The sequence below is a fragment of the Gracilinanus agilis genome, chromosome 5, assembly GCF_016433145.1.
Source record: "Gracilinanus agilis isolate LMUSP501 chromosome 5, AgileGrace, whole genome shotgun sequence".
In the NCBI taxonomy this organism is placed as follows: Eukaryota; Metazoa; Chordata; class Mammalia; order Didelphimorphia; family Didelphidae; genus Gracilinanus; species Gracilinanus agilis.
In genome coordinates this window covers 99,562,951-99,588,813 of record NC_058134.1, presented here as the reverse complement: position 1 = coordinate 99,588,813, position 25,863 = coordinate 99,562,951, and the positions used below count along the sequence as shown (strand labels likewise).

The following is a 25,863-nucleotide window of genomic DNA, read 5'->3' as shown; positions in this document are numbered from 1 at the left end:
CCAGTTCACATGGAATTCCTCCAGTTTATTATTCCTTTGAGTGCAGTAATATTCCATCGCCAGCATATACCACAATTTGTTCAGCCATTCCCCAATTAAAGGGCATACCTTATTTTCCAGTTTTTTGTCACCACAAATATGATGGCTATAAATTTTTTTGTACAAGTCTTTTTATCTATGATCTCTTTGGGGTACAAACCCAGCAATGGTATGGCTGAATCAAAGGGCAGGCAGTCTTTTAGTGCTCTTTGGGCATAATTCCAAATTGCCATCCAGAATGGTTGGATCAGTTCACAACTCCACCAGCAATGCATTAATGTCCCAATGGGCAAAATATTCTTAACAGCTACAGGAAGAAAGAAACAGGGGCTTAGGTGGTCCAGGAAATCAGGGCTGGGAAGATAAAACTTACACTACACTATATTAGGCTATATGCAAGCTTGACAGTTTTGGGGATCTCACTGCTTGCTCCAACAATGTTTTCAGCTGTCCCAGGGTCCAGGGTGTTGGCATGGTTCACAAACTCCACTGGGTCACTCCAATAGGCTGTCACAGGCCTGTAGGTCCACCCTCCAAAGCTACTGATCCAGACTTATTTGTAGTTCCTCAAAATGCAGTTCAAGTGGGGTTTCTCCAGCGAGATCAGAGCACAATCTCCTCCACCAGCGGCAAAAACTCCCAACTGTAATAAAATAAGGTGGGGCAAATGGGAAATGGGGCAAACTATTCTTCTTGTTTGTTTTTGGTTGCTTTTTTTTTTAATTTTATTTTTTAGAAAAATTTCCCATGGTTACATGATTTATGTTCTTACTTTCATACATCACGAACTGAGAACAGGGAAGCTAAGAGAAATCACAATATCTGTACCAACTGAGCAGTTTGCCCTCCCTGGTTTGGCAGTGGCCAAGCTGAACCAGAGGAGTGTGAAACCATGAGCTCCAGCTTACTGAAACAACAGCCTACAGTCTTGAGGGATTATTGATCATAGCTATTAGTGACAGGGTCTCCTATCCCCAATCTGTTCCTGTTTATTCCTTTCCCTATTTGACATCTATAGATAAAGTTTCATTAAGTACCTGCCTGAGTGGTCATTACAACAGAGAGCAACGCAGTCAGATGAAAACGTTATCCAAGGCTAATAGAGTCCAATATTAATAATATTAATAATCAATCCAACTCCAGGTTGGACCTGAAAGGGTTACCCATCCACCAGACCACAAGGGTCCTACCTGGGGACTGTTATATTTAGAAAGGGACTTATACCATCAAACTAAGGTGACTGAGTGGATGTTCCTCAGTCACCAGCTACTTAGGGGAATACAAGGCACAGCTTCCCAAACCAATATCCCCTAGGAGCATAGTAGCAGTATTCAGAAGAGTCCCTATTTATTTATAACACACACTAGTCTCTAGCTATGATTCCTTTCCCAAGGTAGATTGTATTCTATCAGGATAGTTTGAACATTCCCATTTCCTTTAAGAGTGGTAATGTCAATCAATCATATCTCCCTATCCCTGGGTTTCCCAAAAGGGATATAAGTTCCCCAAATTCTTTTGTTCCTTGGAGTTGTCAATCTAGTGAGATTGGCTCTTCCAGGGGTCAGCAGAGCAACCAGAGTTCCGGGTTCTGCGTGGGTTTATAGCACACAGCTTGTGTGGAGGCCTAATTTAACGCTGAACCCCTTTCCTTAAAGAGTGGCTTTTCTAACTATTTAATAGTTCTGTGTCTTTTTCAGTTAATAATGGTGAAAATATATATATTTTGATTTCGAATTTTCTATTTTTAAAAAATAAAGTATTAGTGTTTCTGAGCAGGATTGTTAATACATTTTGTCTATTGAAACCATGTCTGTCGACTTTTGATGGAGGAAAGTTGGTTGTAAATTAGTATGCTAGTAAATGTTTAACGCTCAGCTCCTAGACGGCAGGATACAGGTTACTCTGCATTACCAACATTTTCTCCATCACTTAAATCTAGCAGCACCTGAGGGCTCCAGGCAAGATTTCTGAAGCTGTTGAACTAGACACAAGCCATTACCCATTTAGCCCCAGGCGGCGCTAAGTGACCAGCCTCTAGGAAGCGGTGGTTTCTGGGGTTGAGCCTGGAGCGGGAGTCCCAGGATGCACCGCGTGCCCGTTGCAGGTAATCCCATAAGTTGGAGAAGAGACCTCGCGGACCGGGATGGAGGGACGGAGGGACGGAGGGACCTGCCACTGGAGGGGAAGAACCGGCCTGGAACCCCTTCCAGAGGCCCGGCCGTGGTTTCCCCAGCGCTTGGGAAGGAGACAAGGGGCCATGGCCGATGTGGCTCTTGCGCCGGTGAGACTTTTCCCACCGTCGCGCAAGGCCGGCCGCTGGGCCGCAGGAGCCTCCAGGCCGCTCCCGGGTGGGGGAGGGGGGAGGGAAGGGAGGAGGACCGGGTACCGGGGTGGGGGAGGGTTCCGTGTGTAGGCAGATGCTAAAGGCTCCGTGTAGATAGCCTATTAGAGAATGGAGATGGCACGCTGGTGGCAGCGGTTCGGAGGAGAAGAAGCAGAGACCCCATTGAAGTAGCAGCACGAGTCAAGGCCTGGGGCACCAGGGCCCAGGAGCGGAGCCGCTAAGACCGGCCGAATACTATCTCACTGACATTTTGAGGAGGGAGATGGGGTCACCTGGAAAGTCAAGCGGGCAGTTTGGCCAAGGTCCCACAGCAATGGCAGAACCAGGGCTCAAGCCCAAGGTTTTCTGGCTGCAGATCCATTGTTATAGCCTCTGTCTCTATTTAAAGCCTTTGCTTATTTAAAAAAAAAAAAAAAAAGAGGAAACACGAATTAATCGAAAAACAAGCACATGGAATAAAGGAATTCTGACAACTACTAATGATATTTTGTGAATTATGTACAAATATCTAATCTTCGGTCCTTATGTTTTAAAAATTAAGAAAAGTGAATACTTCTTTTAAGTAAGAAAAGGAAGATAAATTGTAGTTTATCCCCAGATGTCCAGGCAGCAGATGAGCCAAATGAAGTTTTAAAACATCATTATATCCTTGCAACCTGTGTCACAAAGCTAAAACTCTTGATTCTTACAATGACAGGCTTCAGTTTGGGAAATTCTCACTGATCATACACTTTGGCTAATGCCACCCTTCAAGGTTTCTTCTGGAAATGGCACAATTTGGCTTATTAGTTTCCCTTGGGAATATAAAACTGGTTCTTGTGATAACCACAACAAAGAGGACCAGGATCTCAGGTCCTCTATAAGAATTCAGATTAACAGGACATCTGTATAGGATGAACTTTATTTAACTCAACAGAAAACCCCACTACCCCACTGAGGACAGCTGATCCCTTGATCAGCCAGGATGAGGCAATGAGAGGTTAATAAAGCATTTAAGTCCTTATTGTATGCAAAACATTGTGCTAAGTGTTGGGAATAGGAATAGAAAAACAAGGCAGCCCCAGTTTTCAGGGAGCTCACATTTTAAAGAGGGAAACAAGATATAAAATGTTTCAAATATGTCATGGGACGATCCTATAGTTCTCAGGATGCACCCACAAAGGATATAGTCATGCATCTTCTGTTAAAATCATTCATTTCTGATGTTAAACCATGGGATGGTATCAAGGACTTTGGTGTTAACTTTTAATTAGATGTGGCTGCTGAAAAAAACTGCAGCTCTGCATAAGTGGCTATCAGACTGTATTGTCATGGTAGTTGTTTCGGAGAATGATATCTTTAGGGACTGAACTGGAGGCAGGATTGGGAGGGACCAGGAGACTATTCCCAGGGTTCTTGGATTCGGGGATCTGGCTTATTAATTACTTTGGAGTTAGAGGGGAGATAGTGATTGTGATGGTGGTAATTTGACTTGCCTGCCAAGTGTTCCCAGATCCCTTGCTCCTTATTAGATGGACTTACCTGTCATGTACATAGCAGTTGATAGTTGGTAGGGATGGCTAGCCCCTTCTCCACAGGAATTGCTTTCTGATAACTTTCCTTCTTTGGTAGATCTCAATCCCGAGAATTCTATATAATCTAGGATTGAGGCCTTTCAGCTAAAACCAGGAAAGAACTCAAGTTTTCTACAGTTAAGCTACTCCCTGCTATAATAATACTCCTGCCCACAGAGACCTGTACAATGACTGTAGTCTGTGGTACCAGATTGGGGTTCAGGCTCCTTCTGAACAGGGAAAGAAGTTAGAATTGTTGCTAAGAATTCAAGCAACCCACTGCTCTTGAAGGCCCACCTTTCTTCAGGATCCACATCACTCAAAATTTTCACACTACTCATGAAGGACAAGGCCTGGATTTGTTCCACAATATAGCTCTCTCCCTTGATGCTTCTCTGGCTTCCTCTTGAAAACTCTGTAGTGACCAGGAACTCCTCTACTGCTTCCCTCATGCTTAGCCACTATTGGCCCCGCTTATTCTTGAGGCTCCCTAGGTGACATAGGAACTCTTTGCTGCTTCCATCTGACGCCAGGCTTGGGGCTTTTACTTCTCTGAAGAGTTTTTCCCAAGAAGAGGCTTCTTTTCTAGTTTCTTTTCATATCCTATCTTTTCCATTTCCCACACCACCTCCAGTGTCAGGTTTATAAGAGATGTAGAGATGGAAGAGATCATCTAGGCCAACTTCATTTTATATATAAGGAAACTAAGGCCCAAGGAAGGACCAAATCCAAGGATGCATACCTAGGTGCATGAACTGATTAATAATAAATAAGTCTTTATTTTAACATTAAAGGAGCAAGGGAAACCACCAGTCAGGCAAGTTCACATCTTTTCAAAGAGGAATTCAAGGAATTTAATACTTTGTTAAAGAGATACAAGAGGAATTCAGAAGGACCTTCCTAGACATTCCTGTAACAAAACAATTTATAGTCATTTATAAAAATGGCAGACCTGCTAAAAAAAGGGGGGGGGGTGGCGATTACTCTATGACACATTGAAAAATGTAAATTTGAAGAAAAGATATGAAATTGTCTCCATATTCCTAACATTAATAGAAATTGAAGTTACTTTTTTAATCTAAAAACAAACATCAGTTAGAAAAAGAAGAATCAAAAGGAAATTGCAAAAAAAAAATTGATGTAGTAGAAACATGGTAATGGACAAGTCAGCAGTACAGAACATAAAGCAACCAGATATATTGCCAGTTAAGTGCTGTCAAACTCAAACAGAAACAAAGGCCACACACTGATTTAGGAAATAACAAATTAACATCATCTGTAATGGTTTAAAAAATTTTTTTTGTCAAATATTTTCCCATTTTAACCTGGTTTGGGCATCACGGGGTAGTTTTGTGGACTTTGAATTTGATGCCTCTGCTATAGTGCATAATGGGAATCAGGAAGACCTAATTTCAAATCCTGCCTCATTAACTTATTAGGTGAGTGATACTTTCTCAATCTCAATTCCCTCATCTTTAAAATGGAATTAATAATAAATAACTGGGTGGTCATGAGTCTCAAAATGACATAAAGTACTTTGTACATTTTAAAGCTCAGTATAAATGTTAGCTATTGTTAAAGATCTATCAGTATATTTGAGAGGCTTATTATTTGAAGCCTCAAACACTCAAAATCTATTGATTCAGGAATTCCCTCAAATTATGTAGACTGAAACCTATCCATGCCTGCTCATCCTGTGCAACTCTTTTCCATGGTTTCCTAAAAGTTTGCCACAATGATATATCCAATGTCGTAGATGCGTTGGTAGCTTTTTTTCAACATCAAGAAAGTTCCAGTGGAACACAACAGTACCCACTATTCATTCCTGGTTTTTGTGACATGACTAGCCCGTCTTCTCTTCATTCCTGACATAATTCCTTGATGATGTCCCTTATTCTTGTTCTTCTATAGAATTCTGTATTAGTTGTATGTTTGGCCTTCTCATACCCTGTTGAGAGCCGTTGGATGTAGAAAGCCATTGGAGAAATAGGATCAAATTTAGGGCCTGTCATCTGGATTCCCTATGTAACCAATCCAGGCTGAGTCAGTCTTTGTGTTTGGTCCTGGTCACCTGAGCCCCAAAAAGCTCTGGTACCAGCAGGTAGGTTAATTCAAAAACAACCTGATCCCTCCAAGAGGCTATTAGGAGTCATTTAGAGAAACAGAGTCTGTAATAGATATTTTATCTGGATCCCATTACAAAATCATCGGCAAGTAAAACTATGTGTATAATTTTTCTGCACAGCATGTCAGGACTCAGACAGAATGGGCCATCTAAGGTAAAAATCTGAGGCTCCTCTTTTGACTCAATTTTAGATCCCCACCTTTCTTAATATTCTTATTGGAAAACTTTGAGTCTTTAGCAGGCCAGCATCTTCTGAGTTAATGATTCCTCTCCTTGATAATTAAGAAGCCCGAACCCTAACAGACATTACTTAGATAAGACTGCATACTTAGATAAAAACTGGAGCCTTTAGTCTGGACTTTATTTGACCAGGTGCAAACCTTAATCCAGGACTCAATTAGTGAGCATCTCCATAAAATATTTCCGCTCCCAGAATTATCCCCTACTAAATTGATGGTTGGAATTTGGCCATTGTCTTTGTACCTTTACTCTTTAGACTTTAATGGGTTATGTATGATTTGTTACCCCTTCACAGCTATGACTCTTTCTTTGTGTTCTTTGTTTAAAACCAGTATAAAATAAAGTCCAAATCCCATTGCGTTAGAACAGCATGGGCTAACCACTAGTCTAGTTGTTCTCATTTTCTTTCTCCTGCCTTAACAATCCTATGCCACCAACGCCACTCAGGACCCCAAAACCATGTAGAGGCTGGCTCTCTATATGATGGCTCTCTATAATACCCCTATGTGCCACTCCATTTTCATGTATGTAATATTCATCTTTAGTTATTGGGAGGCAAGAGTGTTTCACTTCTCATTGCTACACAGCAACATTGGTGAGATGTTATTGAAAACAAATCATTTTCATGAGAAGCTTGAGGTCAGTTTACACTGATCCCAGAAAGCAAAAATGACTATTATTTCTCAAAAGCAATCCTGTTTACTATCCCTCTTTTTCAACTGAGCTTAGCTCACTACCCATCTGTATACACATTCTCTCTCTGTCTCTCTCTCTCTCACACACACACATACATACACACTCACACACTCTATAAAATGTTCATCGAAATTCATATTGAAATCTAAGTAAGAGACAAGATCTCTACTGTGTGAATAGAGAGGTCACCCTCTTTTGAGTGAGTAAAGATCTCTTCCAGGAGACTAATAGTCTGGAGCTTGGTGCAGTCAACATAATGTCATTTAAAAAGTGGAGCTTCTGGAGGACTTCAGCATCCACAGGTGATCCCTCCTCCATCTGGACTCTTTACTACATTTCTCTTGTTACAGCAAGTCTTGAGTGAGCATTCATCTTCTGGTTTTATGTCTCATGTTTGTTATCAGAAGATTATTGATCATAGGGTTATTTCTACTGTTATATTTCAAGGAATTCTGAATGACTTTCATGTATTGATGGGAGACACTTTCCTATAAAAGAATTTATAAAGACTTTGAATTGAATTTTTAAAAATATTTGGATAAATGGAAGTCTAGGTACATAGGCTGATTGTTACTTGTAGTCTGTATTTTCCAACCTAGGTGGTCAGAGCACCAGGCTTGGAATCAGTAAGACCTGAGTTCAGATTTGACCCCAGTCACTTACTAGCTGTGTGGCCCTGGGCAAGTCACTTAACCTCTGTTTTAAGCTTAGTTTCCTCATCCATATAAAGGACACAATAGCACCTATAACTAGAGTCCTTGTGAGGATCAAATGAAGTAATTGTATAGCTCTTATCACATTGCTTGGCACGTAGTAAATTCTATTTAAATGTTATTATTATTGTTCACTTTTTTTAGTATTTAGACTTTTTATCTATACCTTTCGTATCCTCCCCTTCAGATACCTTGTATATTGGTCTCCTAAAACCCTCATAACTATATTCTCTGCAGCATAGATCCTCTCTGCATATACTTGATCTGATCTTGCTGCTTTTCCTATCTTTGTTCTCCTTGTTTCCATTTCCATATTTTTATAGGTGTTTTCACAACTGATGTTAAGGCTCAAATATCTTGGTTTTATTAATCTGTAATGAAGAGAAGTTTCTCAAAATAACTTGCAAATTTTTTCCATTTTCTGCTATTTGCAATTCTTTCTTTTCCATGTCTTTGGGAAAACTTTTTAAAATTAGAGATCTTTCTAACATTAAGTATCTTTTCATACTTTGTTTTGCCTTCTACTGCTTTGCTCTTCTTTAGGAGGTGAAATGATTCCTAAACATTCATTAACTTTCTTTGTAACATACCTGTTCTAAAAGACTACTTTCTCAACTGCCACTTAAATTAGTAGGCCTGTTCCCCAGAAGGTGGCTAAATACTCTCAGGAGTGTATGGGTAGGTCTAAAGAGCTGATTTTCTGGTATTGTTGCTCACAAGATCCATTAGTGTGCTTCCATTAATAATTGTAAGAATTAAAATGGGTTTTGGTCAAATTAAGAGTTATAAAAAGTTGTGGTCATGGTCTATAATAATTAAATATTAAGTCATGAGACTGTTAGTAGCTTTAGTAGCTTTATTACAGCAAAATAGTGATAATTAGAGAGGGAAATGTAGGAAGGAAGTAGAAAATATTGCCTAGCTAAAAATACCCTAAGTCCGTGTCCTAGTGTCTCCAGACCGTTGATGCAAATCTGAATGCAAATCTCACCAGTCCTTGAGAGTCTCCAGCCAAGCATTTCATCCACCAAAGACTGAAACCAAAGAGGTTGAGCTGCAAAGGAAAGTCTCTTACACCAAGGAGGCAAGAGACTAACCCAAGTAAGTGTCCCTCTTCAGCCTGAGTCTCCAACACAGAAAGTCAAATCTTCACCAAAATCCAAAGTCCAAATCAGGAAACCAAAATCCGAAGCTACAAAAGAACCTCACCAGAGCTTATGCCCACGAGACAAAAGACTGCACAAAAACCCTAGGGTCCCAGAGACTCCCACTTATACACAGTTTTCTCCACCTATCAGCCCTCTTTGTCACATCTCAGGAATCAATCACAGTCTCCCAATTTGCCTAGCACTGTGGGTGTTGGTTGGGGAGTGCTTGTGGTCTTTTTAGGGTATGAACTTCCTTTTCTGGTAAAAGGTTCTTACTAACTGTTAATGACTAAATGTGAAAGGCAGGGGACTCCAGGTTCCTGATTGATTAATTTAAAATAGACAAAGAGAGTTTAAATTCTCTTTCACATAATCATCCTGTCCCAATTATCTTTTAGCAAAAATATTTGGCAAGATGGAATAGCAAAAGCTGTAGGTACAAAAACACTCCCTCCTAAGACTAGGGCACACTCTCTCACAATTGTATTCAAGGTCCTGGAAACAGTGTGTACAGACTTAAAGTAGAGAGGGACTGAGGTCTTCATCGAAGACACACAACTCCTGGTCATTTGAAGTTCTTTTTCCTTCATCATGTTCTCATGAAGTTCTCCTTTAACCAGACTTTCTGTTGCTCACCTTTAAACATTTCCATAGTTGATCCTTCTCTCTTCTATGAGAGTCACATCCTGAGCCTACTTTTCCTCATGTGGCTATGCTGCAGGGTAGTGGTGTTGTCTTTTCCTGGCCTAGTCTTTATGATTCCAGCTGGATGCATTATATGCTATTGGTCTACCATCTCTCAGGCAATGAGGATTGGGGGGTGGGGATGCAGAGAAAAGAGCCAGAGAGGTAGGGTCTTAAGGGCTTGATTCTGTCTCTGAAACTATACTCCTTAGAACTGGGCTTTGTTATAAGGAAGAGAGGATGTGAGCAGGTGAAACATGGTCTGCAAGGAAAAGATTCTAGAATGTGGGAGAAGAGGGTGAGGCAGTTGACTGGGGTTTGAGCTGGGTCTTTTCTCAGGGTAGAACCAGGAGGGAGTTACTGCTTATCCTTGGTGGCTGTTTCTACTTTGACTTCCCATCCTACCTGTTACCTGTTGGAGCTTTACTGTTGTTAGCTATATCCACCTGTAATCCTGACCATCTGACCTTCTGATTTGTAAGATGAGGTCTGCTTCCTTTCTGGATCCAGGACATTTTCCCTTTGCCCTGCCCTGCCTAACTGCCCAAGACCACTACCTGTCAATACTATCAATACCATCAAAAGGGGGGTTCGGTTTAGTGCACTCTTAGCTAGAGTAGGACTGGGGATCTTTTAGATCAGAGAGGCTAGGCTTAGTGTAGGAAATCACTTTGAAGATTTAGGGTTTGAGTTAGAGACATAAGCATTAGGGTTACCCAAATTCCTTCTAACCTTTCCCTTTTAAAATAAACTTTTATTTACTGTCTTAGTGGTCTGTGTTTGTTAAGTTCAGGCAGGCACTGCCTGGACTGGGTCTGTTAGCCCACAGTCAACCTACTGACAATGGCCCAATCCAATCGGATCCCAAAACCTCTCTCCCTTTTTACAGCTTATATCACTAGATGGCTTCACTATTTAGCCAAAGGTCTCTAAAATGATTTGCTAGTTTTATACCTAGCCCAATGTGATTATGTTTTGCATAATCACAAGATGTTTTCTGGGTGATACATCTATTTTTCATTCAATTGTTTAGAACTCTATAATAAGCTTGATTTGGTTAAATAATTATTCATACCTAGTTTGTACCTTTTGTTCATTCATTCATTCATTCATTCATTCATTCATTCATTCATGTAAGTGTTTGGGATTTCTGTAATCACATTAACTGGGCCTACCCTTTCAATAAAATTTTATAGACAAATTTATATTCTGACCTGATATTTCCTATGGTCTTCTAGCAAGAAAGTCAATTGTTTGCTGACAAGACACTTTATGGGTTCCTTTAGCTTCTTTTTTTTGTAGCAATTAGTTAACATTGGTTAAACTTTTGGGGGAAATTATTATAGTTTATGTTAATGTTATATATATGTTATATAGTATATATACAATAATATAAATATAAACTTATCTTTTTTATTATTCCTATTCGTTATTTTTAATTATTTGTTTAATAATTCAAGATTCAATCATTTAAATTAACCTCAAAATTTTTTCTCATTATTTCTGGATTTCGTGTTACTTGTTTTTTTAAACAAATTTAGATATTGGTTCTGATCAGTAGCTGGTTGAGATGTACTACAAACAACTGATTCAAAGATCTCCCTCATCATTAGCAAATCTTTTTTATATCTTTTAAAATAAAATCTACATACTTAAAGGTTAAAAAAGTGAAAAAAAAACATGGAAGAGAACACAAGAAAGTTTAGATGAGAACATAGACAAGTAGAGCAATTTTATTTTTAATGTGTTAAATTTAATATACATTTCTTAAAAATTATATAATAGAAATAATAGAATTTCACAGTTTTCATATACAGCCTTCCCTTACAGATTCAAATTTTTAAGTTTATAATAAAATAATTTAAAAAATAAAATCAACTGTGAATTGAGGGATTGTTACATTTGAAGTTTTGATAAGAATTTTTTAAAGTCCTAAAATATATCTTTCCTGTTTTATTGTCTGAAAAAATTATATTTTGAGGTGTCTTAAAAAGTGGCAATGAAGATATAGGGCAAAATGTCACTAAAAATGTGTTTTTCACTTGTGATTCCAGATACCCATGACATTTGATGATGTAGCTTTGTATTTCTCAGAGCAAGAGTGGTGGAAACTTGTTGAGTGGCAGAAAGAGCTTTTTATAATCAGGTGATGAAAGCCAATTATGAGACACTCTTCTCCATCGGTAAGAGTTTTTCTATAAATTAAAACTTTGAGTGTGACTTTCATGGAATCAGATCTTGGAAGATATATTGAGGCCAAAGAGGCTTTCTTTATGCCATCTGATGCTATTGCTCAAAAATCCAACCCAGAAAGATGATTTTTTCACTAACCTACTTTGTAAAGCTTTGATAAATAAATACTTACATCTTTATTGTAATTTAAGAGAATTAGATTCAATGATAATGCAAGGAAATTAGACTGTCTAGACACTGGGAATTTCATTCATTATCCATGCTGAGCTGGTCATTATGTTCTAAATTAGTTCAAGTCATATTATTAATGCAGTATCTTCAACATACTACCTGCTAACCTGGACCCATTCAGCCTTCTTTCTCTGCCTCAATAAGAGCTATAACAACGCAGTGGGGCCACTGCTTGTTCAGTTAAATCAAAGTTGCTTCTTCTAGGCCAGGTCTGACTTAAACAATTCTGGTGAATCAGGTTCAGAAGTAGAATTGAAATGAGACACTTGTAAATTAAATACTTCAGAAAAGATTTAATCAGCATAGAAAGAGTATTCAGCATGGATATCAGAGTAGTTGTAATGGAGGCAGCCCCTCTCATCTCCCTTTTTGCCAGCAGTGGTGTGCAGAAGGACCCATCAACTCATAGTGGCAGTGAAGGAGTCTGCTGAATCTTAGGAGTGCTAGCTCTTCGTGCTCTTGGCCTTTCTGCCTTGAATCACCAGAAATGCTGCCTAAATAATTAGAACCATAGTCCTCTGGACAAATATGTTTTGAGGACAATTTTTAGAGAGAAACTCATTAGTGGGTGTGGCAAGGGCCCTTCCAAGATTTCGCAAAAATAAATGACTTGCCTCCTTGGAGTGAAGAGGTACTCCTTTCTTTATGCTATTCTTAGTTACCTCACTGCCCCTCTTTTCAGATTCATTTTTCATTTTCTGGGGCAGCTAGGTACTGTAGCATACAGAGTTAATAAAACATTCATAAATATAATATTTAGTATTTTGCATATTAAATTTAATCTCCACAATAAAAATAAGTGAGGCAGGCAGAGTACGTCACCATTTAGTACAGGAGTTAGCAAATGGGCTCAAATCTAGCATGTGTTCCATAAGCTAAAAATGGTTTTTGCATTTTAAAATACAATAAAACCTTATTTAAAAATTGTAAAAACCAGTCTTAGTACAGAGGCCTCCTGCCATAGTTTGTTTACCCTGGTCTAGCACATAATAAGCAATGGGAATAGAAAGTGAGAGCTGTGATGAGACATTTTAATTTTTTTTTTGTGAATGCCCATATTACTAATAACCAATAATTCTTTCTGTGGCATGTATATATTTTGTGATAAACCTAAAGAGAGTGTAGTAAAAGGAGCAGAGGCATTAGAGTCAGAAGACTTGGGTTCTGGTCCCGGATCCACTACTTAGGACATGTGTAACCTTGGTCAAGCTCCATCTCTATCTTGTGCCTTAATTTCTACATCTGTAAAATGAGATAATTGCATCAAATTGGCAAAGATGACAAAATACAGAAATAGCAATGGCAAGACAAGGGTACTAATAAATGGTTGCTGAGATAGTGAACTAATGCAGCTGTTCTGAAAATTAATTGGTATTTTGTGAGAAAAGTCACTAAACTATTGCCTTTATCTAGCAATCTCACTGCTGCTCAAAAGTCCTTATTTATCCCATATATCTCAAAGATGTCAAAGAGAAAGGCTTTATGTTTGACAGAATATTCATAGTGACACTTTTTTTAAACTCTTACCTTCTGTCCTAGTAACAATTTTTAATACAAAGACAAATAAAGTCAAGTGACTTGCCCAGGATTTCATAACTAGGAAGTGTGTAAGGCTGGATTTGAACCCAGGTCCTCTAGACCTTAGGCCTGGAACTCTATCCATTATTCCCCCTAGCTGTCCCACAATGACACTTTTTGTGGCAGCAAAAAACTGGAATGTGAATGCTCATCAAGGGGTTAAACAAATGGTGCTCTCAAATGATGAAAATGAGGAATTCAGAGAGACCTGGGAATGTTTGTGTAAATTATCACATGGAAATGAGTTGAATCAAGAGAGAATTAACATAGACAGTGACTAGGAAGGGGACGGGAAGGGAGAATGAAACAAAAATAGAACTTTAAAAAATAAAAATAAAGTTTAAAAAATTTCATGTCAATAATTAAATTCTGTTTACTATGGGTGATATGAAAGAGGTATAAGGCAAAATCATGTAACTTAAATCTAGTTGAGAAATAAGCTTTCCACAAATGAAGAAGGTAGAGAACAATATAAATTATTATAAAATGAAGTAACCAATCTAATGTTATTGGATCATAGATTTAGAGTCAGAAGGGACTTCAGAGGTTATCTAGTCAACCTCTTCATTTTATATTTAGAGAAACTGAGGCTGAGAGATGGAAATGACTTACCCAAAGTTATGTATCGACTAGAAGTTCTATAAAAATTCACATACAAAAAACTTAACTGTCATTTGGTTTAATTGAAGAAGGCTTGCGATGGCTGAGATAATGGAGATTTTAAACTTATTTGAAAATAGGTTTAAAAATCCTATTTATTGGAGGTGAGGATGTGGGAAGACACTTTGAAGTAGAGCAAGAATTATGAGCAAAAAAAGCAGGCCTAAACATGTCCTGTTTATGGTACAGATTAGGGACTGATCTGACAGGGAAGAAAATTGGTATTGAGGTATTGTGGGAGATTAGCTATAAAGGAGTTCAGTTTATTATGAGCCTAGAATTAGTCCCCTTGAGAAGTTTTCATTTAACCTAACAAGCAATAGGGAGGCATTCCAAACAAACTCTTATATTTTAGAAAAGTAGAGGATAAAAATGGTATTTTAGAAGGGTTACTTTTGCTTTGGGGTGAATGTTGGATTTAAAGGAGGAAAGGTAGGGAGAACAGTAGTTGAAGAATGATTGATATTGTTGTGGCTAAACATGGTAGCAGTGGGAATGCAGAGGAAGAGTTCAAACCAAGAAACATTAAAGAAGAAAATTGAGAGAAAATTGGACTCTGGTTTCAAGAATGGAAGGAGTCAAATGATTATATCAAGTGTTTACGCTAGAAGATAACATGAGATAACACTGATGTAACATAAAGGTAGCTACATGAATTAGGGATGAAGAAGAGCAGAGGCAAAGATAATGAGTTCCTCTTTAGGCACAAATATGAAATGACAACATAATTCACCACTGGAAATATTGTGTAGACATTTGGAAATATAGAATTAGGCTGGGATAGGATCCTGGGTCTAGAGCTAGAGATTGTCAAGTTATTGCTGGCTTTCATGAGAGCAGCTTCAATATAGAATTGTGCTTCTGGCCAACTAAGAAAGGAATATGGGCTATTCTGACTTCCAATTCAATAGATTCTCTATGTCTAGCACTATCCTCCTACTTAATCCATTGTTCTCTACTTTTAATTCAGACTGTCTCATTAGTCACAGGATTCAAGGTTAAGCCTTTTAGACTCATGATGCTTTTGTAATCAAAAATTTAGAGAATAATTCAGTGAGAGCCAAATGTTTTGCATTCTATTTAGCACTAATTTTTAAAAACATTCTACTGTATCTCTAGCCAGCTCAAAGGTTATTTTAGAATTCTGAAAACAAGAAATTGGAATTTAATTTATTAAACAGTACAGCACTTTCTCAGGTGTGCTTAAAAAAACTGTTTTTAATACGTGTAAAATTGAACTTAAGTTGAGGCATCATTGTTCTGACATGTGGCCCATTTTATTCCTTTTCATGGTATTCTAAGTCCTTATGTTTTTTTCCTACATCTGTTTTCATGCCTTGTCCCACTAATAAAATGAGGGAACTCTAAATGTATTTTCAAATTGATTACCAAAGAAACTGAACTACCTCTCTGTGGCCTCTCTGTACAGACAATTCAGTTTCCAAACCAGATTTGATATCCTGGATTGAACAAGGGGAAGAACCTTCTATCAGAAATCTTAAGGATTCACAGGAAACAAAAACTGACATCTATTTCAGCAACTTAAGAGCTGAAGAACAGCTGTTTGACGGTGAGTGACAGGACTGTGAAACTTAAGATGACGTCATAGCAAAACTGATTTACCTTCCAAAGTGAAGACTTTTGTGTTTATTTGAATTGCAGAAGTGATTAATACTTAGCTTTTCTTGTTAGGATGAGGAAACCTGAGACTGAATTTTGAATAGGAAAATCATGGTGTGTAGAAAGGGAAGGACCAATAGGTCCTTCATAAAATAAAAGCATCATAAAAAGCATCATAAAAGAAAAACTTGTCCATCAAAGTGTTTCATACCTTCCTTTAGTAGCTACATAAGGCAAAAATTCTGTAGGTCACTAAAATTCAAAATTCCGGCCACACAGATTTAGTTTTTAGGGGTGCCCAGTTGGCACTATCAGTCAGAGAAAGGACATTTGTTTGTTTAATCATTAATTTATTTTAAGGAGCTATTTCAAAGAGCTGAAATAAATCTTGTATCTGAAATAAAATAAGACAAAAGCCTTAGATTGTGATGTGCTAAAACTATCACAGAAGATAACTTTGAGCCTTTTTATGCTTTTCTAGGACAGGTACACCAATCCAAGCAGCTGATAGCTTCTGTTGGATTAATTTAAATGCAAACTGCTGCTATATACCCCAAATTAGCCATCTTTCCATTTTATCTTTCTGAAAATCTGCCAGCCCTACAATTTCTTTTTTCCCCCCAGGAAACCTTTTATAAACTTAGTGCTAGAATTGAAGGAGGAACATTGTTCCTCTCCGTACAACTCATTGTTGTTGAATTCAACATTGGTTGAAATGAAGAATAAATAAGGTCTTTAAGTCTGCCTGCCTGATCTCCACAAGACTAATGTCATAGGCTTTGAAAGATGTAGCAGTGAGGCAAGGAGATTTCCTAGGGCAGCGCTGACAAAGTATTGGCACGTGTTCCCAGCCTGCACAGTAGTGGAGGAGAGCTGCTTTGTTCCCCCTCTTCCCAGCGCCCAAGGACATTTTTGCATGCCCGCCCCTCTGTCCTGCTGCCCAAAGCAAGCATTTCAGCTCTCTGGGATAATGGGGTGGAGAGGCTCATAGGCATCTTGAAGTTGCCGATTGAGCACTTGAACTTGTAAACCTTTACCAACACTGTCCTAGGGTAATTCAGTTTTTCTACTGTCCTCTAGGGATTAAAAGGGAGTTGACTTGATGATTTTGTTGTGATAGAAGATTTGTGACCTTATGCTTATTTTACCCCTGGGTATATCTAACCAATTTAAAGTAGATCTCAGCAATTTCCCATTCCATTCCTTTATCATAATACTAACAAGACAAGAGCAAATGTGACAATGCTTGATCAAGCGGATAGGTGTAAGTTTCAAATCAGTTTAGTTACTTAAAGCTTAGGTTTTGCTCATGTGTAGGTAGGGTCTCCCTATCTCCCCCTAAATGAAAATAGAAAGAGTATTGGATGGAGGTTATCAATCAAGTGTAAGGCAGCTCTTTGTGTATCCTGTGTCCCATGCTGACCTCCTTCCTACCCCACACCCACAAATGCTTAAGAAACAAAAGAGTCCTTCTTGTCTGACAAGTCAAGCCACACTTACCTTCCAGTCAGTGTCAGAAGATTGTAATAGCTACAGGGGGTGTTTTTTCCCACTAAACATCCCGCAGTAATGGAAGAACTGGGGAACTTTCAATCTTTTAAATTAATGAGATTCCAGGGCAGCTGGGTAGCTCAGTGGATTGAGAGCCAGGCCTAGAGATGGGAGGTTCTAGGCAAATATGTCCTCAGACACTTCCCAGCCATGTGACCCTGGGCAAGTCACTTGACCCCCATTGCCTACCCTTACCACTCTTCCACCTAGGAGCTAATACACAGAAGCTAAGGGCTAGAAAAAAAATTAATGAGATTCCTTTCAAGGCTGAAAATGCCTTTCTTAGGATTGTTATGCTCAGGATAGAACAATAGCAGAAGAACCAATCAAGACCTCAAGGCACTGGCTCACTGGTAACAAAGGCACTCACTGCCTTGGGGGAACAACTTCTGTTTGTTGTGAGGCTGGGAAGAGGGAGAAACCCTCAAAGGAAGTCTCAAAGAGAGCTCACAGTCAGGGGAAACAGTTTAAGGGCAGGGTTTTTTTTCCTTTTAAAGTCTGCTATGTAGGCAGCCAATGAGGGAATTGATTCCTTCCTTATCTCAAAAGTGTTAAGTTCTTCAGCACTGAGACTGAGCTCACCAGAAATGGTGCAGGGTCCACAAATAAGGGGGGGGGGAGGGCTCATCTGTTCATATACCCCCCCATTACATGTACAGATGGTCACCTGTTATAATGTAACCTCTTTGAAGGCAGAGACTGTTTCATTTTTATATCTGTATCCCCAGCATAATACCTGGCACATGGTGGGGCCTTCATAAATGCTTGTTGATAAATTTTGATATATATTATAATGATTTTGTCATAGGGGAGCAAATTGGTGAACCCCTGGGTTCGGGAAGGAAACCATTCTCAAGAATGAGAGGACTCCAAACTTAGCTTAAAAGTAAAAAAGAAAGATTTATTAGTAAGATAGGATTAATGGCCAGCAAGAGAGCATGAGTGGAGCAGCCATGGGAGGCTCTCCCCGGGTCCCCCAGTTCTTGCCCTTTTGTATCCTTTCAGGTAGTGTGTACATGACTCCCTGCACTCAGGCACTCAGTTGGTGCAGGGTCAGTCCTAGACCCTCAGGGCCTAGACTGTCCAGGTGTGTCCTGGAGGTGTATCTCTTTGCCTATCTCAACTCAAAGGAATTCCAAGGACAATGGTCCTTGCCTTGGGGGTCTCAAGGGCAGGAAGGGGGAAGGGAATTCCCCTGCTCACAGCCTGCCAGAGTCAAGGGGCACAGGGTCCCTGCCATCTCTGCACAATGCCCATGTCAATTTGATCTTTGTTTTTAATTCCAGGACACCATAGATCTGTGCATCCAAGAGAAGTGGATGGCTATTTAGATAGCCTCCAAATTGAGGGATCTTGCAAGCCCGAACAAAGCACAACGGGAGAAATTTCTGTTTTGTCTGACCAAGTAGCTTCCCTAAGAAATTCATGTAGCAAAGACACAAGACACCTCATTCCAGAAAGGCATAGCACCCTGAAATCTGCTCACTGCGAGGGAAGTCTGAGTCATGAGCTCCAGAATCTTGCTGATTGCCAGGAAATGCTTCCAGCACAGAGAGTGCTCCATCCCTGCTCTGTCTGTGGGAAAAGATTATGGTCAAAGGCCTACAAGGTAAAACACCAGAGACTGCATGGGAAGGCACAGTCACAGAAATACCCCTCGAGTAGGAGGCAAGCCAGGAGGCAATCCAGGCCCCAGTGGCAGCCTAGGTGTTGTTGGGAGCAGAGGTGTTTCCAGTGTACGGAGTGCAACAAGAGCTTTCGTCGGAAGCAGTACTTGCTTAGACACTTAATCGTGCACACAGAGAAAAGGCCCTTCCGGTGCCCCAAGTGTGAAAAGACCTATCGCCATAAGAGGAGTCTAATCAACCATCAACTTATGCACAGTGGAGAAAGACCATTCCAATGTCCTGAGTGGGATAAGAGCTTCCACCAAAGGAGTAACATGAGGGCCCATCAGTGCAGTCAGCACCATGGGGAGAGGCCCTTCTCTTGTGTAGAATGTAGGAAAGGCTTTGCTGAGAAGTCTAAACTCACCAACCATCTGAGAGTACACAGTGGGGAGAAGCCATTCCAGTGTCTGGAGTGTAACAAGAGATTTCACCTAAAGGGTGACATGAAGGCTCACCAACGTACACACAGTGAGGAGAGACCATTCTCTTGCAGTGAGTGTGGCAAGGGCTTCCTGGTGAGGTCTAAGCTCACCAACCACTTCAGAGTACATACTGGAGAGAAGCCATTCCAGTGTCTGGAGTGTGAGAAGAGCTTTCGGCTGAAGGACACGCTGAAGGTACACCAGCGGGTGCACACTGGGGAGAGGCCATTCTCTTGCAGGAAGTGCGGCAAGGGTTCCATCAAGCAATGTAAGCTCACAGAACACATGAGAGTGCACACCGGGGAAAAACCATTCCAGGGTTTGGAATGTGACAAGAGCTTCCGCCAGAAGGGGCAGCTGCTGAGGCACCAGTGCTTGCACACAGGAAAGGTGCCCTTCTCCTGTCCTCACTGTGAGAAGACCTTCCACCTGAAAGGTGACATGAAGGTTCACCAGCGCACACACAGTAGGGAGAAGACATTCTTCTGCAGTGAGTGTGACAAGGGCTTCCCCCATCAGAGTAAACTCACTGAGCATCTCAGGCTGCATAGTGGGGAGAAGCCATTTCAGTGCCCTGAATGTGACAAGTGCTTTCGTCTCAAGGACATCTTGAAGGCCCACCAATGCACACACAGGGGAGAAAAGCCATTCTCTTGTAGTGAGTGCGGCAAGGGCTTTACCAGGCAGTCAAAGCTTACTGAACACAGGAGAGTGCACAGTAGGGAGAAGTCTTTCTGGTGTCAGGAGTGTGGAAAGAGCTTCCGCTTAAAAGGGCAGCTGCTCAGCCACCAGCACCTGCACACAGGAGAGAGACCCTTCCAGTGCCCTGAATGTGACAAGACTTACCATGTAAAGGCTGATATGAAGGCCCACCTGCGCTTACACAGCAGGGAGAGGCCATTCTCCTGTGATTGTGGTAAGGGCTTCACTAAACAGTCCAAACTCATTGAACACATTCGAACACACACAGGAGAGAAGCCCTTCCAGTGCCCTAAGTGTGTTAAGAATTTCCGCCTGAAAGGGCAGCTGCTTAGCCATCAGGGCCTTCACACAGGGGAGAGACCTTTCCGTTGCCCTGAATGTGACAAGAGCTTCTGACAAAAGGGACACCTCTTTAGACATCAGCGCATTCACAAGCCTGACAGGCCATTTTCTTGTGGAGAATGTGGCAAGGGCTTTATTTATAAATCAAAACTTGCTACTCACTTCAGAGTACACAACCAAGGGTAAATCCTGTGATGTTCCAAGTAAAGCTGATACTAAGCTCAAGCCTTTCCACATATTTGCATTAATAGAGGCCGATTGGAGTTGAGAGAGATGTGGCAGAATCATGGCCATCTAAGAATCTATAGGAGTAGATACATCTGCATGATGGGCAGGGAGAGGGGCCACATCTTGACCACAAGGTGTAGGTGAGAGGAAAAATTAAGAGACCTTTCATTATTTAGCTTCACATTCAAAGGAATACATAGTCCTTATTCTTTCCTTGTAGAAGGCTGATTGGAGAAATAGGATCAAAACTGGATTCCCTACATGACCAATCCAGGCTGAGGCAGTCTTTGTTTTTGGTCCTGGTCACCTGAGCCCTGAAAAACTCTAGTACCAGCAGGTTGGTTAATCCAAAAACAACTTGACCCCTCCAGGTGGCTATTGGGAGTCATTTAGAGAAATAGAGTCTGTAATAGATATTTTATCTGGATTCCATTATGAAATCATCGGCAAGTAAAACTGTATGTATGATTTTTTTCTGCACTGCATGTCAGGTCACAGACTGAATGGGTCATCTAAGGTAAAAATCTGAGACTCCTCTTTTGACTCATTTTCAGATCCCCACCTTTTCGCAATATTCTTATTGGGAAGTTTTGAGTCCTTAAGCAGACCAGCAGCTACTGAGTTAACCATTTTTCTCCTTGATAATTAAAAAGCCTGAATTCTAAAAAATTTATTACTTAGATAGTCAAGGCCGGACACAGACAAGGCCAGACAAGACTTTATCTGACCAGGTGCAGTCCTATAATTCAAGAAGAAGACAGAAGGCAATTAGTAAAAATCTCTATGAAATATATTTCTGCTCCCAGAATTAACTTCCTACTAATTGGTGGTTGGAATTTGGCCCTTGACCCTGTACCTATCTCTCTACTTTTTAGACTTTAATGGGTTGTGTATGATTTGTAACCCCTTCACAGCTGTGATTCTTTCTCTGTGTTCTTTGTTTGAAACCAGTATATAATAAACTCAAAAACTCCATAGCAGTTGGAGCAGCTATGAGTTAAACAATGTCTGGCTGTTCTCAGTTTCTGTTTTCTGTCTTTTCAATCCAATGCCACTAAACGCCACTCAGGACCCCCAAAAATATAGAGCTGGATCTCTATATTTCCTTGTCATTCTGTTGATTGAGTTCACCTTCAAATACTGAAACATTATTGAAACCAATGTCTAAATGAGAAATATGAAAGAGAAAAGGAAGGAAATCATTCTTCCATCATTATCAAAGTTGAAGTGATGGAGGTGGTTGCCATTTGTCTGTTCTGTTTCTTGCAGAGTGGCTTTCTGTGCTTAAAAAATATTTCTCTTTTGAGCTTCTTCCATTCTGCTCTTGCCCTCAAAATCTCTCCATCATCTATTTCATTTTTCCTTGGCTCTAGTGTCTGAGAAAGAAATGACCCTTTTGCTTGGCAAGACCAGCCTTTCTTGTGATTTTGATCCTTTGAGGAGCTTGCCCCATTCTTCATTCATAGGATAATTTATACTACTCAGCCTACTGTCCAAAGATTTCCTGTGATTTAGACTTAAGAATACTCTACCATCTTTTTGACCTTCTACCATCCCAGTTCTCTAGAGTGCTTTCTCTTTCTTTTAATCCTGTTCTAAGAATCGGGGGAGAAAGTTAAAAAATTTCCCTGAGTCTAGTATACATTCATGCTCTTTACTTTTTATTGACCTTATCTTCTGTATGCTTCCCAAGTCCCTAATTTTATCTCCAGATCCTGCACTTTTGACAGATTACTTTGTCTTCTGCTTTATTGAAGAATGTTCCAAGGCTACCTTGTTTACTTTTGTTCTCTTTCCTACTTCAAAGTATTTCTGTATTTACTTCCTTTCACCTCTCTCCTTGCATCTTCCTGCAACCATCATGTCTTCCTCAGAGGATACCTCAAAATAAACATCTCTATTAGTGAACCTGATAATTCTGGTCCTTTTGGCCTTTCCATTAATTTTCCCATTCTCTTACATCTCCAGTTTCTGTCTTTTCACTGGCTCTTTAACCTCTCTTTATAAACTATTTTCAGATCTCTCCTGTCTTGAAGAAATATTACCTCAATTTTGCTACCCTCCATCCTGTTTTCCCCCCATAACTTCTACTATGAAATTTCTTAGAGAAAGAACTGATAGAGTCTGAACTGATGGAATGCAGACTGAGACATGCTATATTTCACTTTATTTCTTAAATTTTCTTTCATTTGTTTGAGTTTTCTTTCACAAAAGGGCTAATATGAAAAGATATTTTACACTATTATACATGTAAAATCTATATCAGATTACTGTTTTGGGGGGAGAGAGAATTTGGCTCAAACTTAAGAAAACGAAGGTTAAATTTTTTTCATGTAATTGAGTTAAAAATAAAGTATTAGGAAGTTTAAAAAAAGAAATTTCTTAGAATGTGGTCATTTGTTTTGCATAGTTGTATACATTTGTAATGTAATCTGAGATGTTTTATTATTTATAAGTCTCCAGGATCAAAATGGTATATCAGTTCTCATGGAAATGCATTTATAATTTGTAATAAAAATCAAAGATTAGACTCTTCTTCACTTAAAGGTGGGATGAGGAGCCAAGAGAAATTTGGATTTAGAAAGTAGATATGAGGGTACAACTTTGGAAGGAAGAATCAAGAAAATCTAGTAAAGATCAAGAAAAATGTCTGTAAAATAAAGTGAAGATTGGTATTGAAGGAAAGGAAAAAATAAGTAAAGTGAGACAGACTAGTCAATAAAGGCTATAAGGAGAGACATTTTTATCTAGTTTGGATTATCTTTTGACTCTAAATCTAAAAACAACTTTGAAAACCTTAGTTCTCATAGGTTAAAGGACCCCACCCCATGATACCAGATGATAAGTATACTTACTACCCAACCCTTGGCCAAAAGGTGATCAGCTTGAAGTACAGAATTGGGCATATATTTTTGGACATGGCCACTGTCTGACTGTTTTACTTGACTATGCATGTTTATTACAGAGGGTTTTGTTTGTCTTGGTCTTTTTTTTCCAGTGGAGGAGTGGGAGTGTTGTGTTGAATGAAGGAAGAGTTAGGATAGAGCCCCAAAAAGGGAACAGAAGAAATCACAGACAAGCAGAACAACTTTGAAAGTTATGTTGTCTTTTATATACTTGAAAAGCAAGTCCAAGGTAATAGAGATTTACAGGTTCATATATAATCATGTATAATCATCTTCTGTTCTACGTTATATATGGAAATGCTTATGTGGCATTTAGAAAAAAATAAAATATACTTTTTTAAAAAGCAAAAATAAAATTTATTTCTTTTAGTACTTTAAATGATCTCTGACCCTATAAATGTGAACATTTTCTCCATTGGTACATATTTAAGCTCATCCATGCCTCCTTATTTTGTATAATTTGTCCATTAATCTTTCACAGATTAACTCAGTGAACTGGAAGGATTCTCTAGACATTTTTACTTTTTGTGAAATCTAGTGGAACATTCTATGTTCTCCATCTGAAATTCTTTTCAACACATGACTGATCCACCTCCTTTTCTGATAATAGCTTTCTTCTATGAACTTCCTTACATTCTTTCTTTTTAAAACCTTCACCTTTTGTCTTAGAATCAATACTAAGTATTGGTCCTAAGAATGAAGAATGGTAAGGGATAGGCAATTGGGGTTAAATGACTTGCTCAGGGTCATGCAGCTAGGAAGTGTCTGAGATCAAGTTAGAACCCAGGGCTTCCCAGCTTTAGGCCTGGCTTTCTGAGCTGCCCCCAATGACACTCATGTTAACCATATTTCACCTTGATAAAAATAGTGGACAGAGTGAAAGCATTGGTTTTCACAGGAGGCAACCTCCCAGGATGAAATTACATTTGAGAGGGTCCAGTTTTCCATATAGTACAGAAGTCTTTGGAAATGCATTTGTAGTCTAAGAGCAGTTAGAAAACACAGATTGGTTTTGAAGTGTCCCTATGTTGACTGTACTGAGGGAGAGCTGTAGCCACAAGTCCAAGATAGGCAATATCCCTGATAACAGACACTGACAAACGATGAATGTCCAAAGTAGGGCAACCAAGATGACGAGGACAACACTTATATTCAAGAATGGGTTGAGAGAGCTGGGGATGAGATGCCTTTGAGGAGATGCAAGAACTCATGTCAAGGGCTGTAGAGAGAAAGCAAGATTCTATTCGTGATGCTTCCGCAGCCATGGGTGGAAAGTGCAGAGAGCCAAGGATCCTGGATTGAGCATCTGGAGGGACCTTGGAGGCTAGCTTGGCCAAATCCCCATTTTATAGATAAGGAAGCCGAGGCTTGGCCGAGGTTGTGTCTCTCGCACGGTCACAAAGGCGAGTTTCCGCCCCTTGTGAGAAAACCCTCAGCCATTAGAAGTGCCATTCATTTTGATGCGGCCAAGAGGGGCCAATCAGTGCCAAGTGCAGTCTTAAGCTCTGACAAAACAAAGCACGAGCGCAGCATTCTGCGAGAGCATCCTCGGCTCCGGGAATACGGGAGAACACAGACTGTAGACAGCCTTTGGGCGGGGAGGGGGGTGGGTGGAGAGAAGTGGGTAGAGAGTGCGTAAGCTCCGTTATTTCTCCCGCCCGCAGGAGGCACCTCCCCACTTAGGTGGCCACCGGAAGCGGTACCTCCCCCAAAGGGGCGGGGATGGGTTGGAGGGAGCAGGAGTCCCAGGATGCCTCGCGTGTCCCTGGCAACCACCGCCGCGTGAGAACAAGAATGGGCGAAGCGGGAACTTGGAGAGGGTCCGCCCCGGAGTTCGGGCCGGACCTGCCGGCTTCGCTTGTGGAGCTTTCCGGGCCACCGGTGAGGAGATGCAGGGAAATGGCCATGGCGGCTCCGGTGCAGGTGAGCCCCTTCCCCACGGCCACAGGAGTCGACCACGGAGCATCTGGGCGGGGGGGGGGGGAGGGTGAGGGTCAGGAGGGAGTGTGCCTGGGCAAAAATAGGGAGACTCGTAACCCCGGGATGGCTGAGCCCAAATCTGGCATTTGGGACAAAAAAGGAGGCCATTCGGCATGTGGGGACCCTCTGCCGTGGAGAAACTACCCTTTTCCACAATCCCATGAAGGTCTTAGCGCGCAATTTAAGTGCACTTGGTGGGGGCCCTTTTAGCATCCTCTCCCTATGCAGAGTATGAAAA

At 40.3% G+C, this 25,863-nt stretch overlaps 1 protein-coding gene across 1 annotated transcript; it reads left to right on the top strand.

Annotated features, from left to right (window-relative positions):
• The first annotated feature begins 2,471 nt into the window (after positions 1-2,471).
• Positions 2,472-20,779, top strand: LOC123249880 (zinc finger protein 786-like). The gene is given in 6 exon segments (XM_044678977.1): positions 2,472-2,723; positions 11,597-11,677; positions 11,680-11,725; positions 15,634-15,774; positions 18,662-20,694; positions 20,696-20,779. Coding segments are annotated over 6 exon segments (2,463 nt in total). The 5' UTR covers positions 2,472-2,645.
• Positions 20,780-25,863: the final 5,084 nt, after the last annotated feature.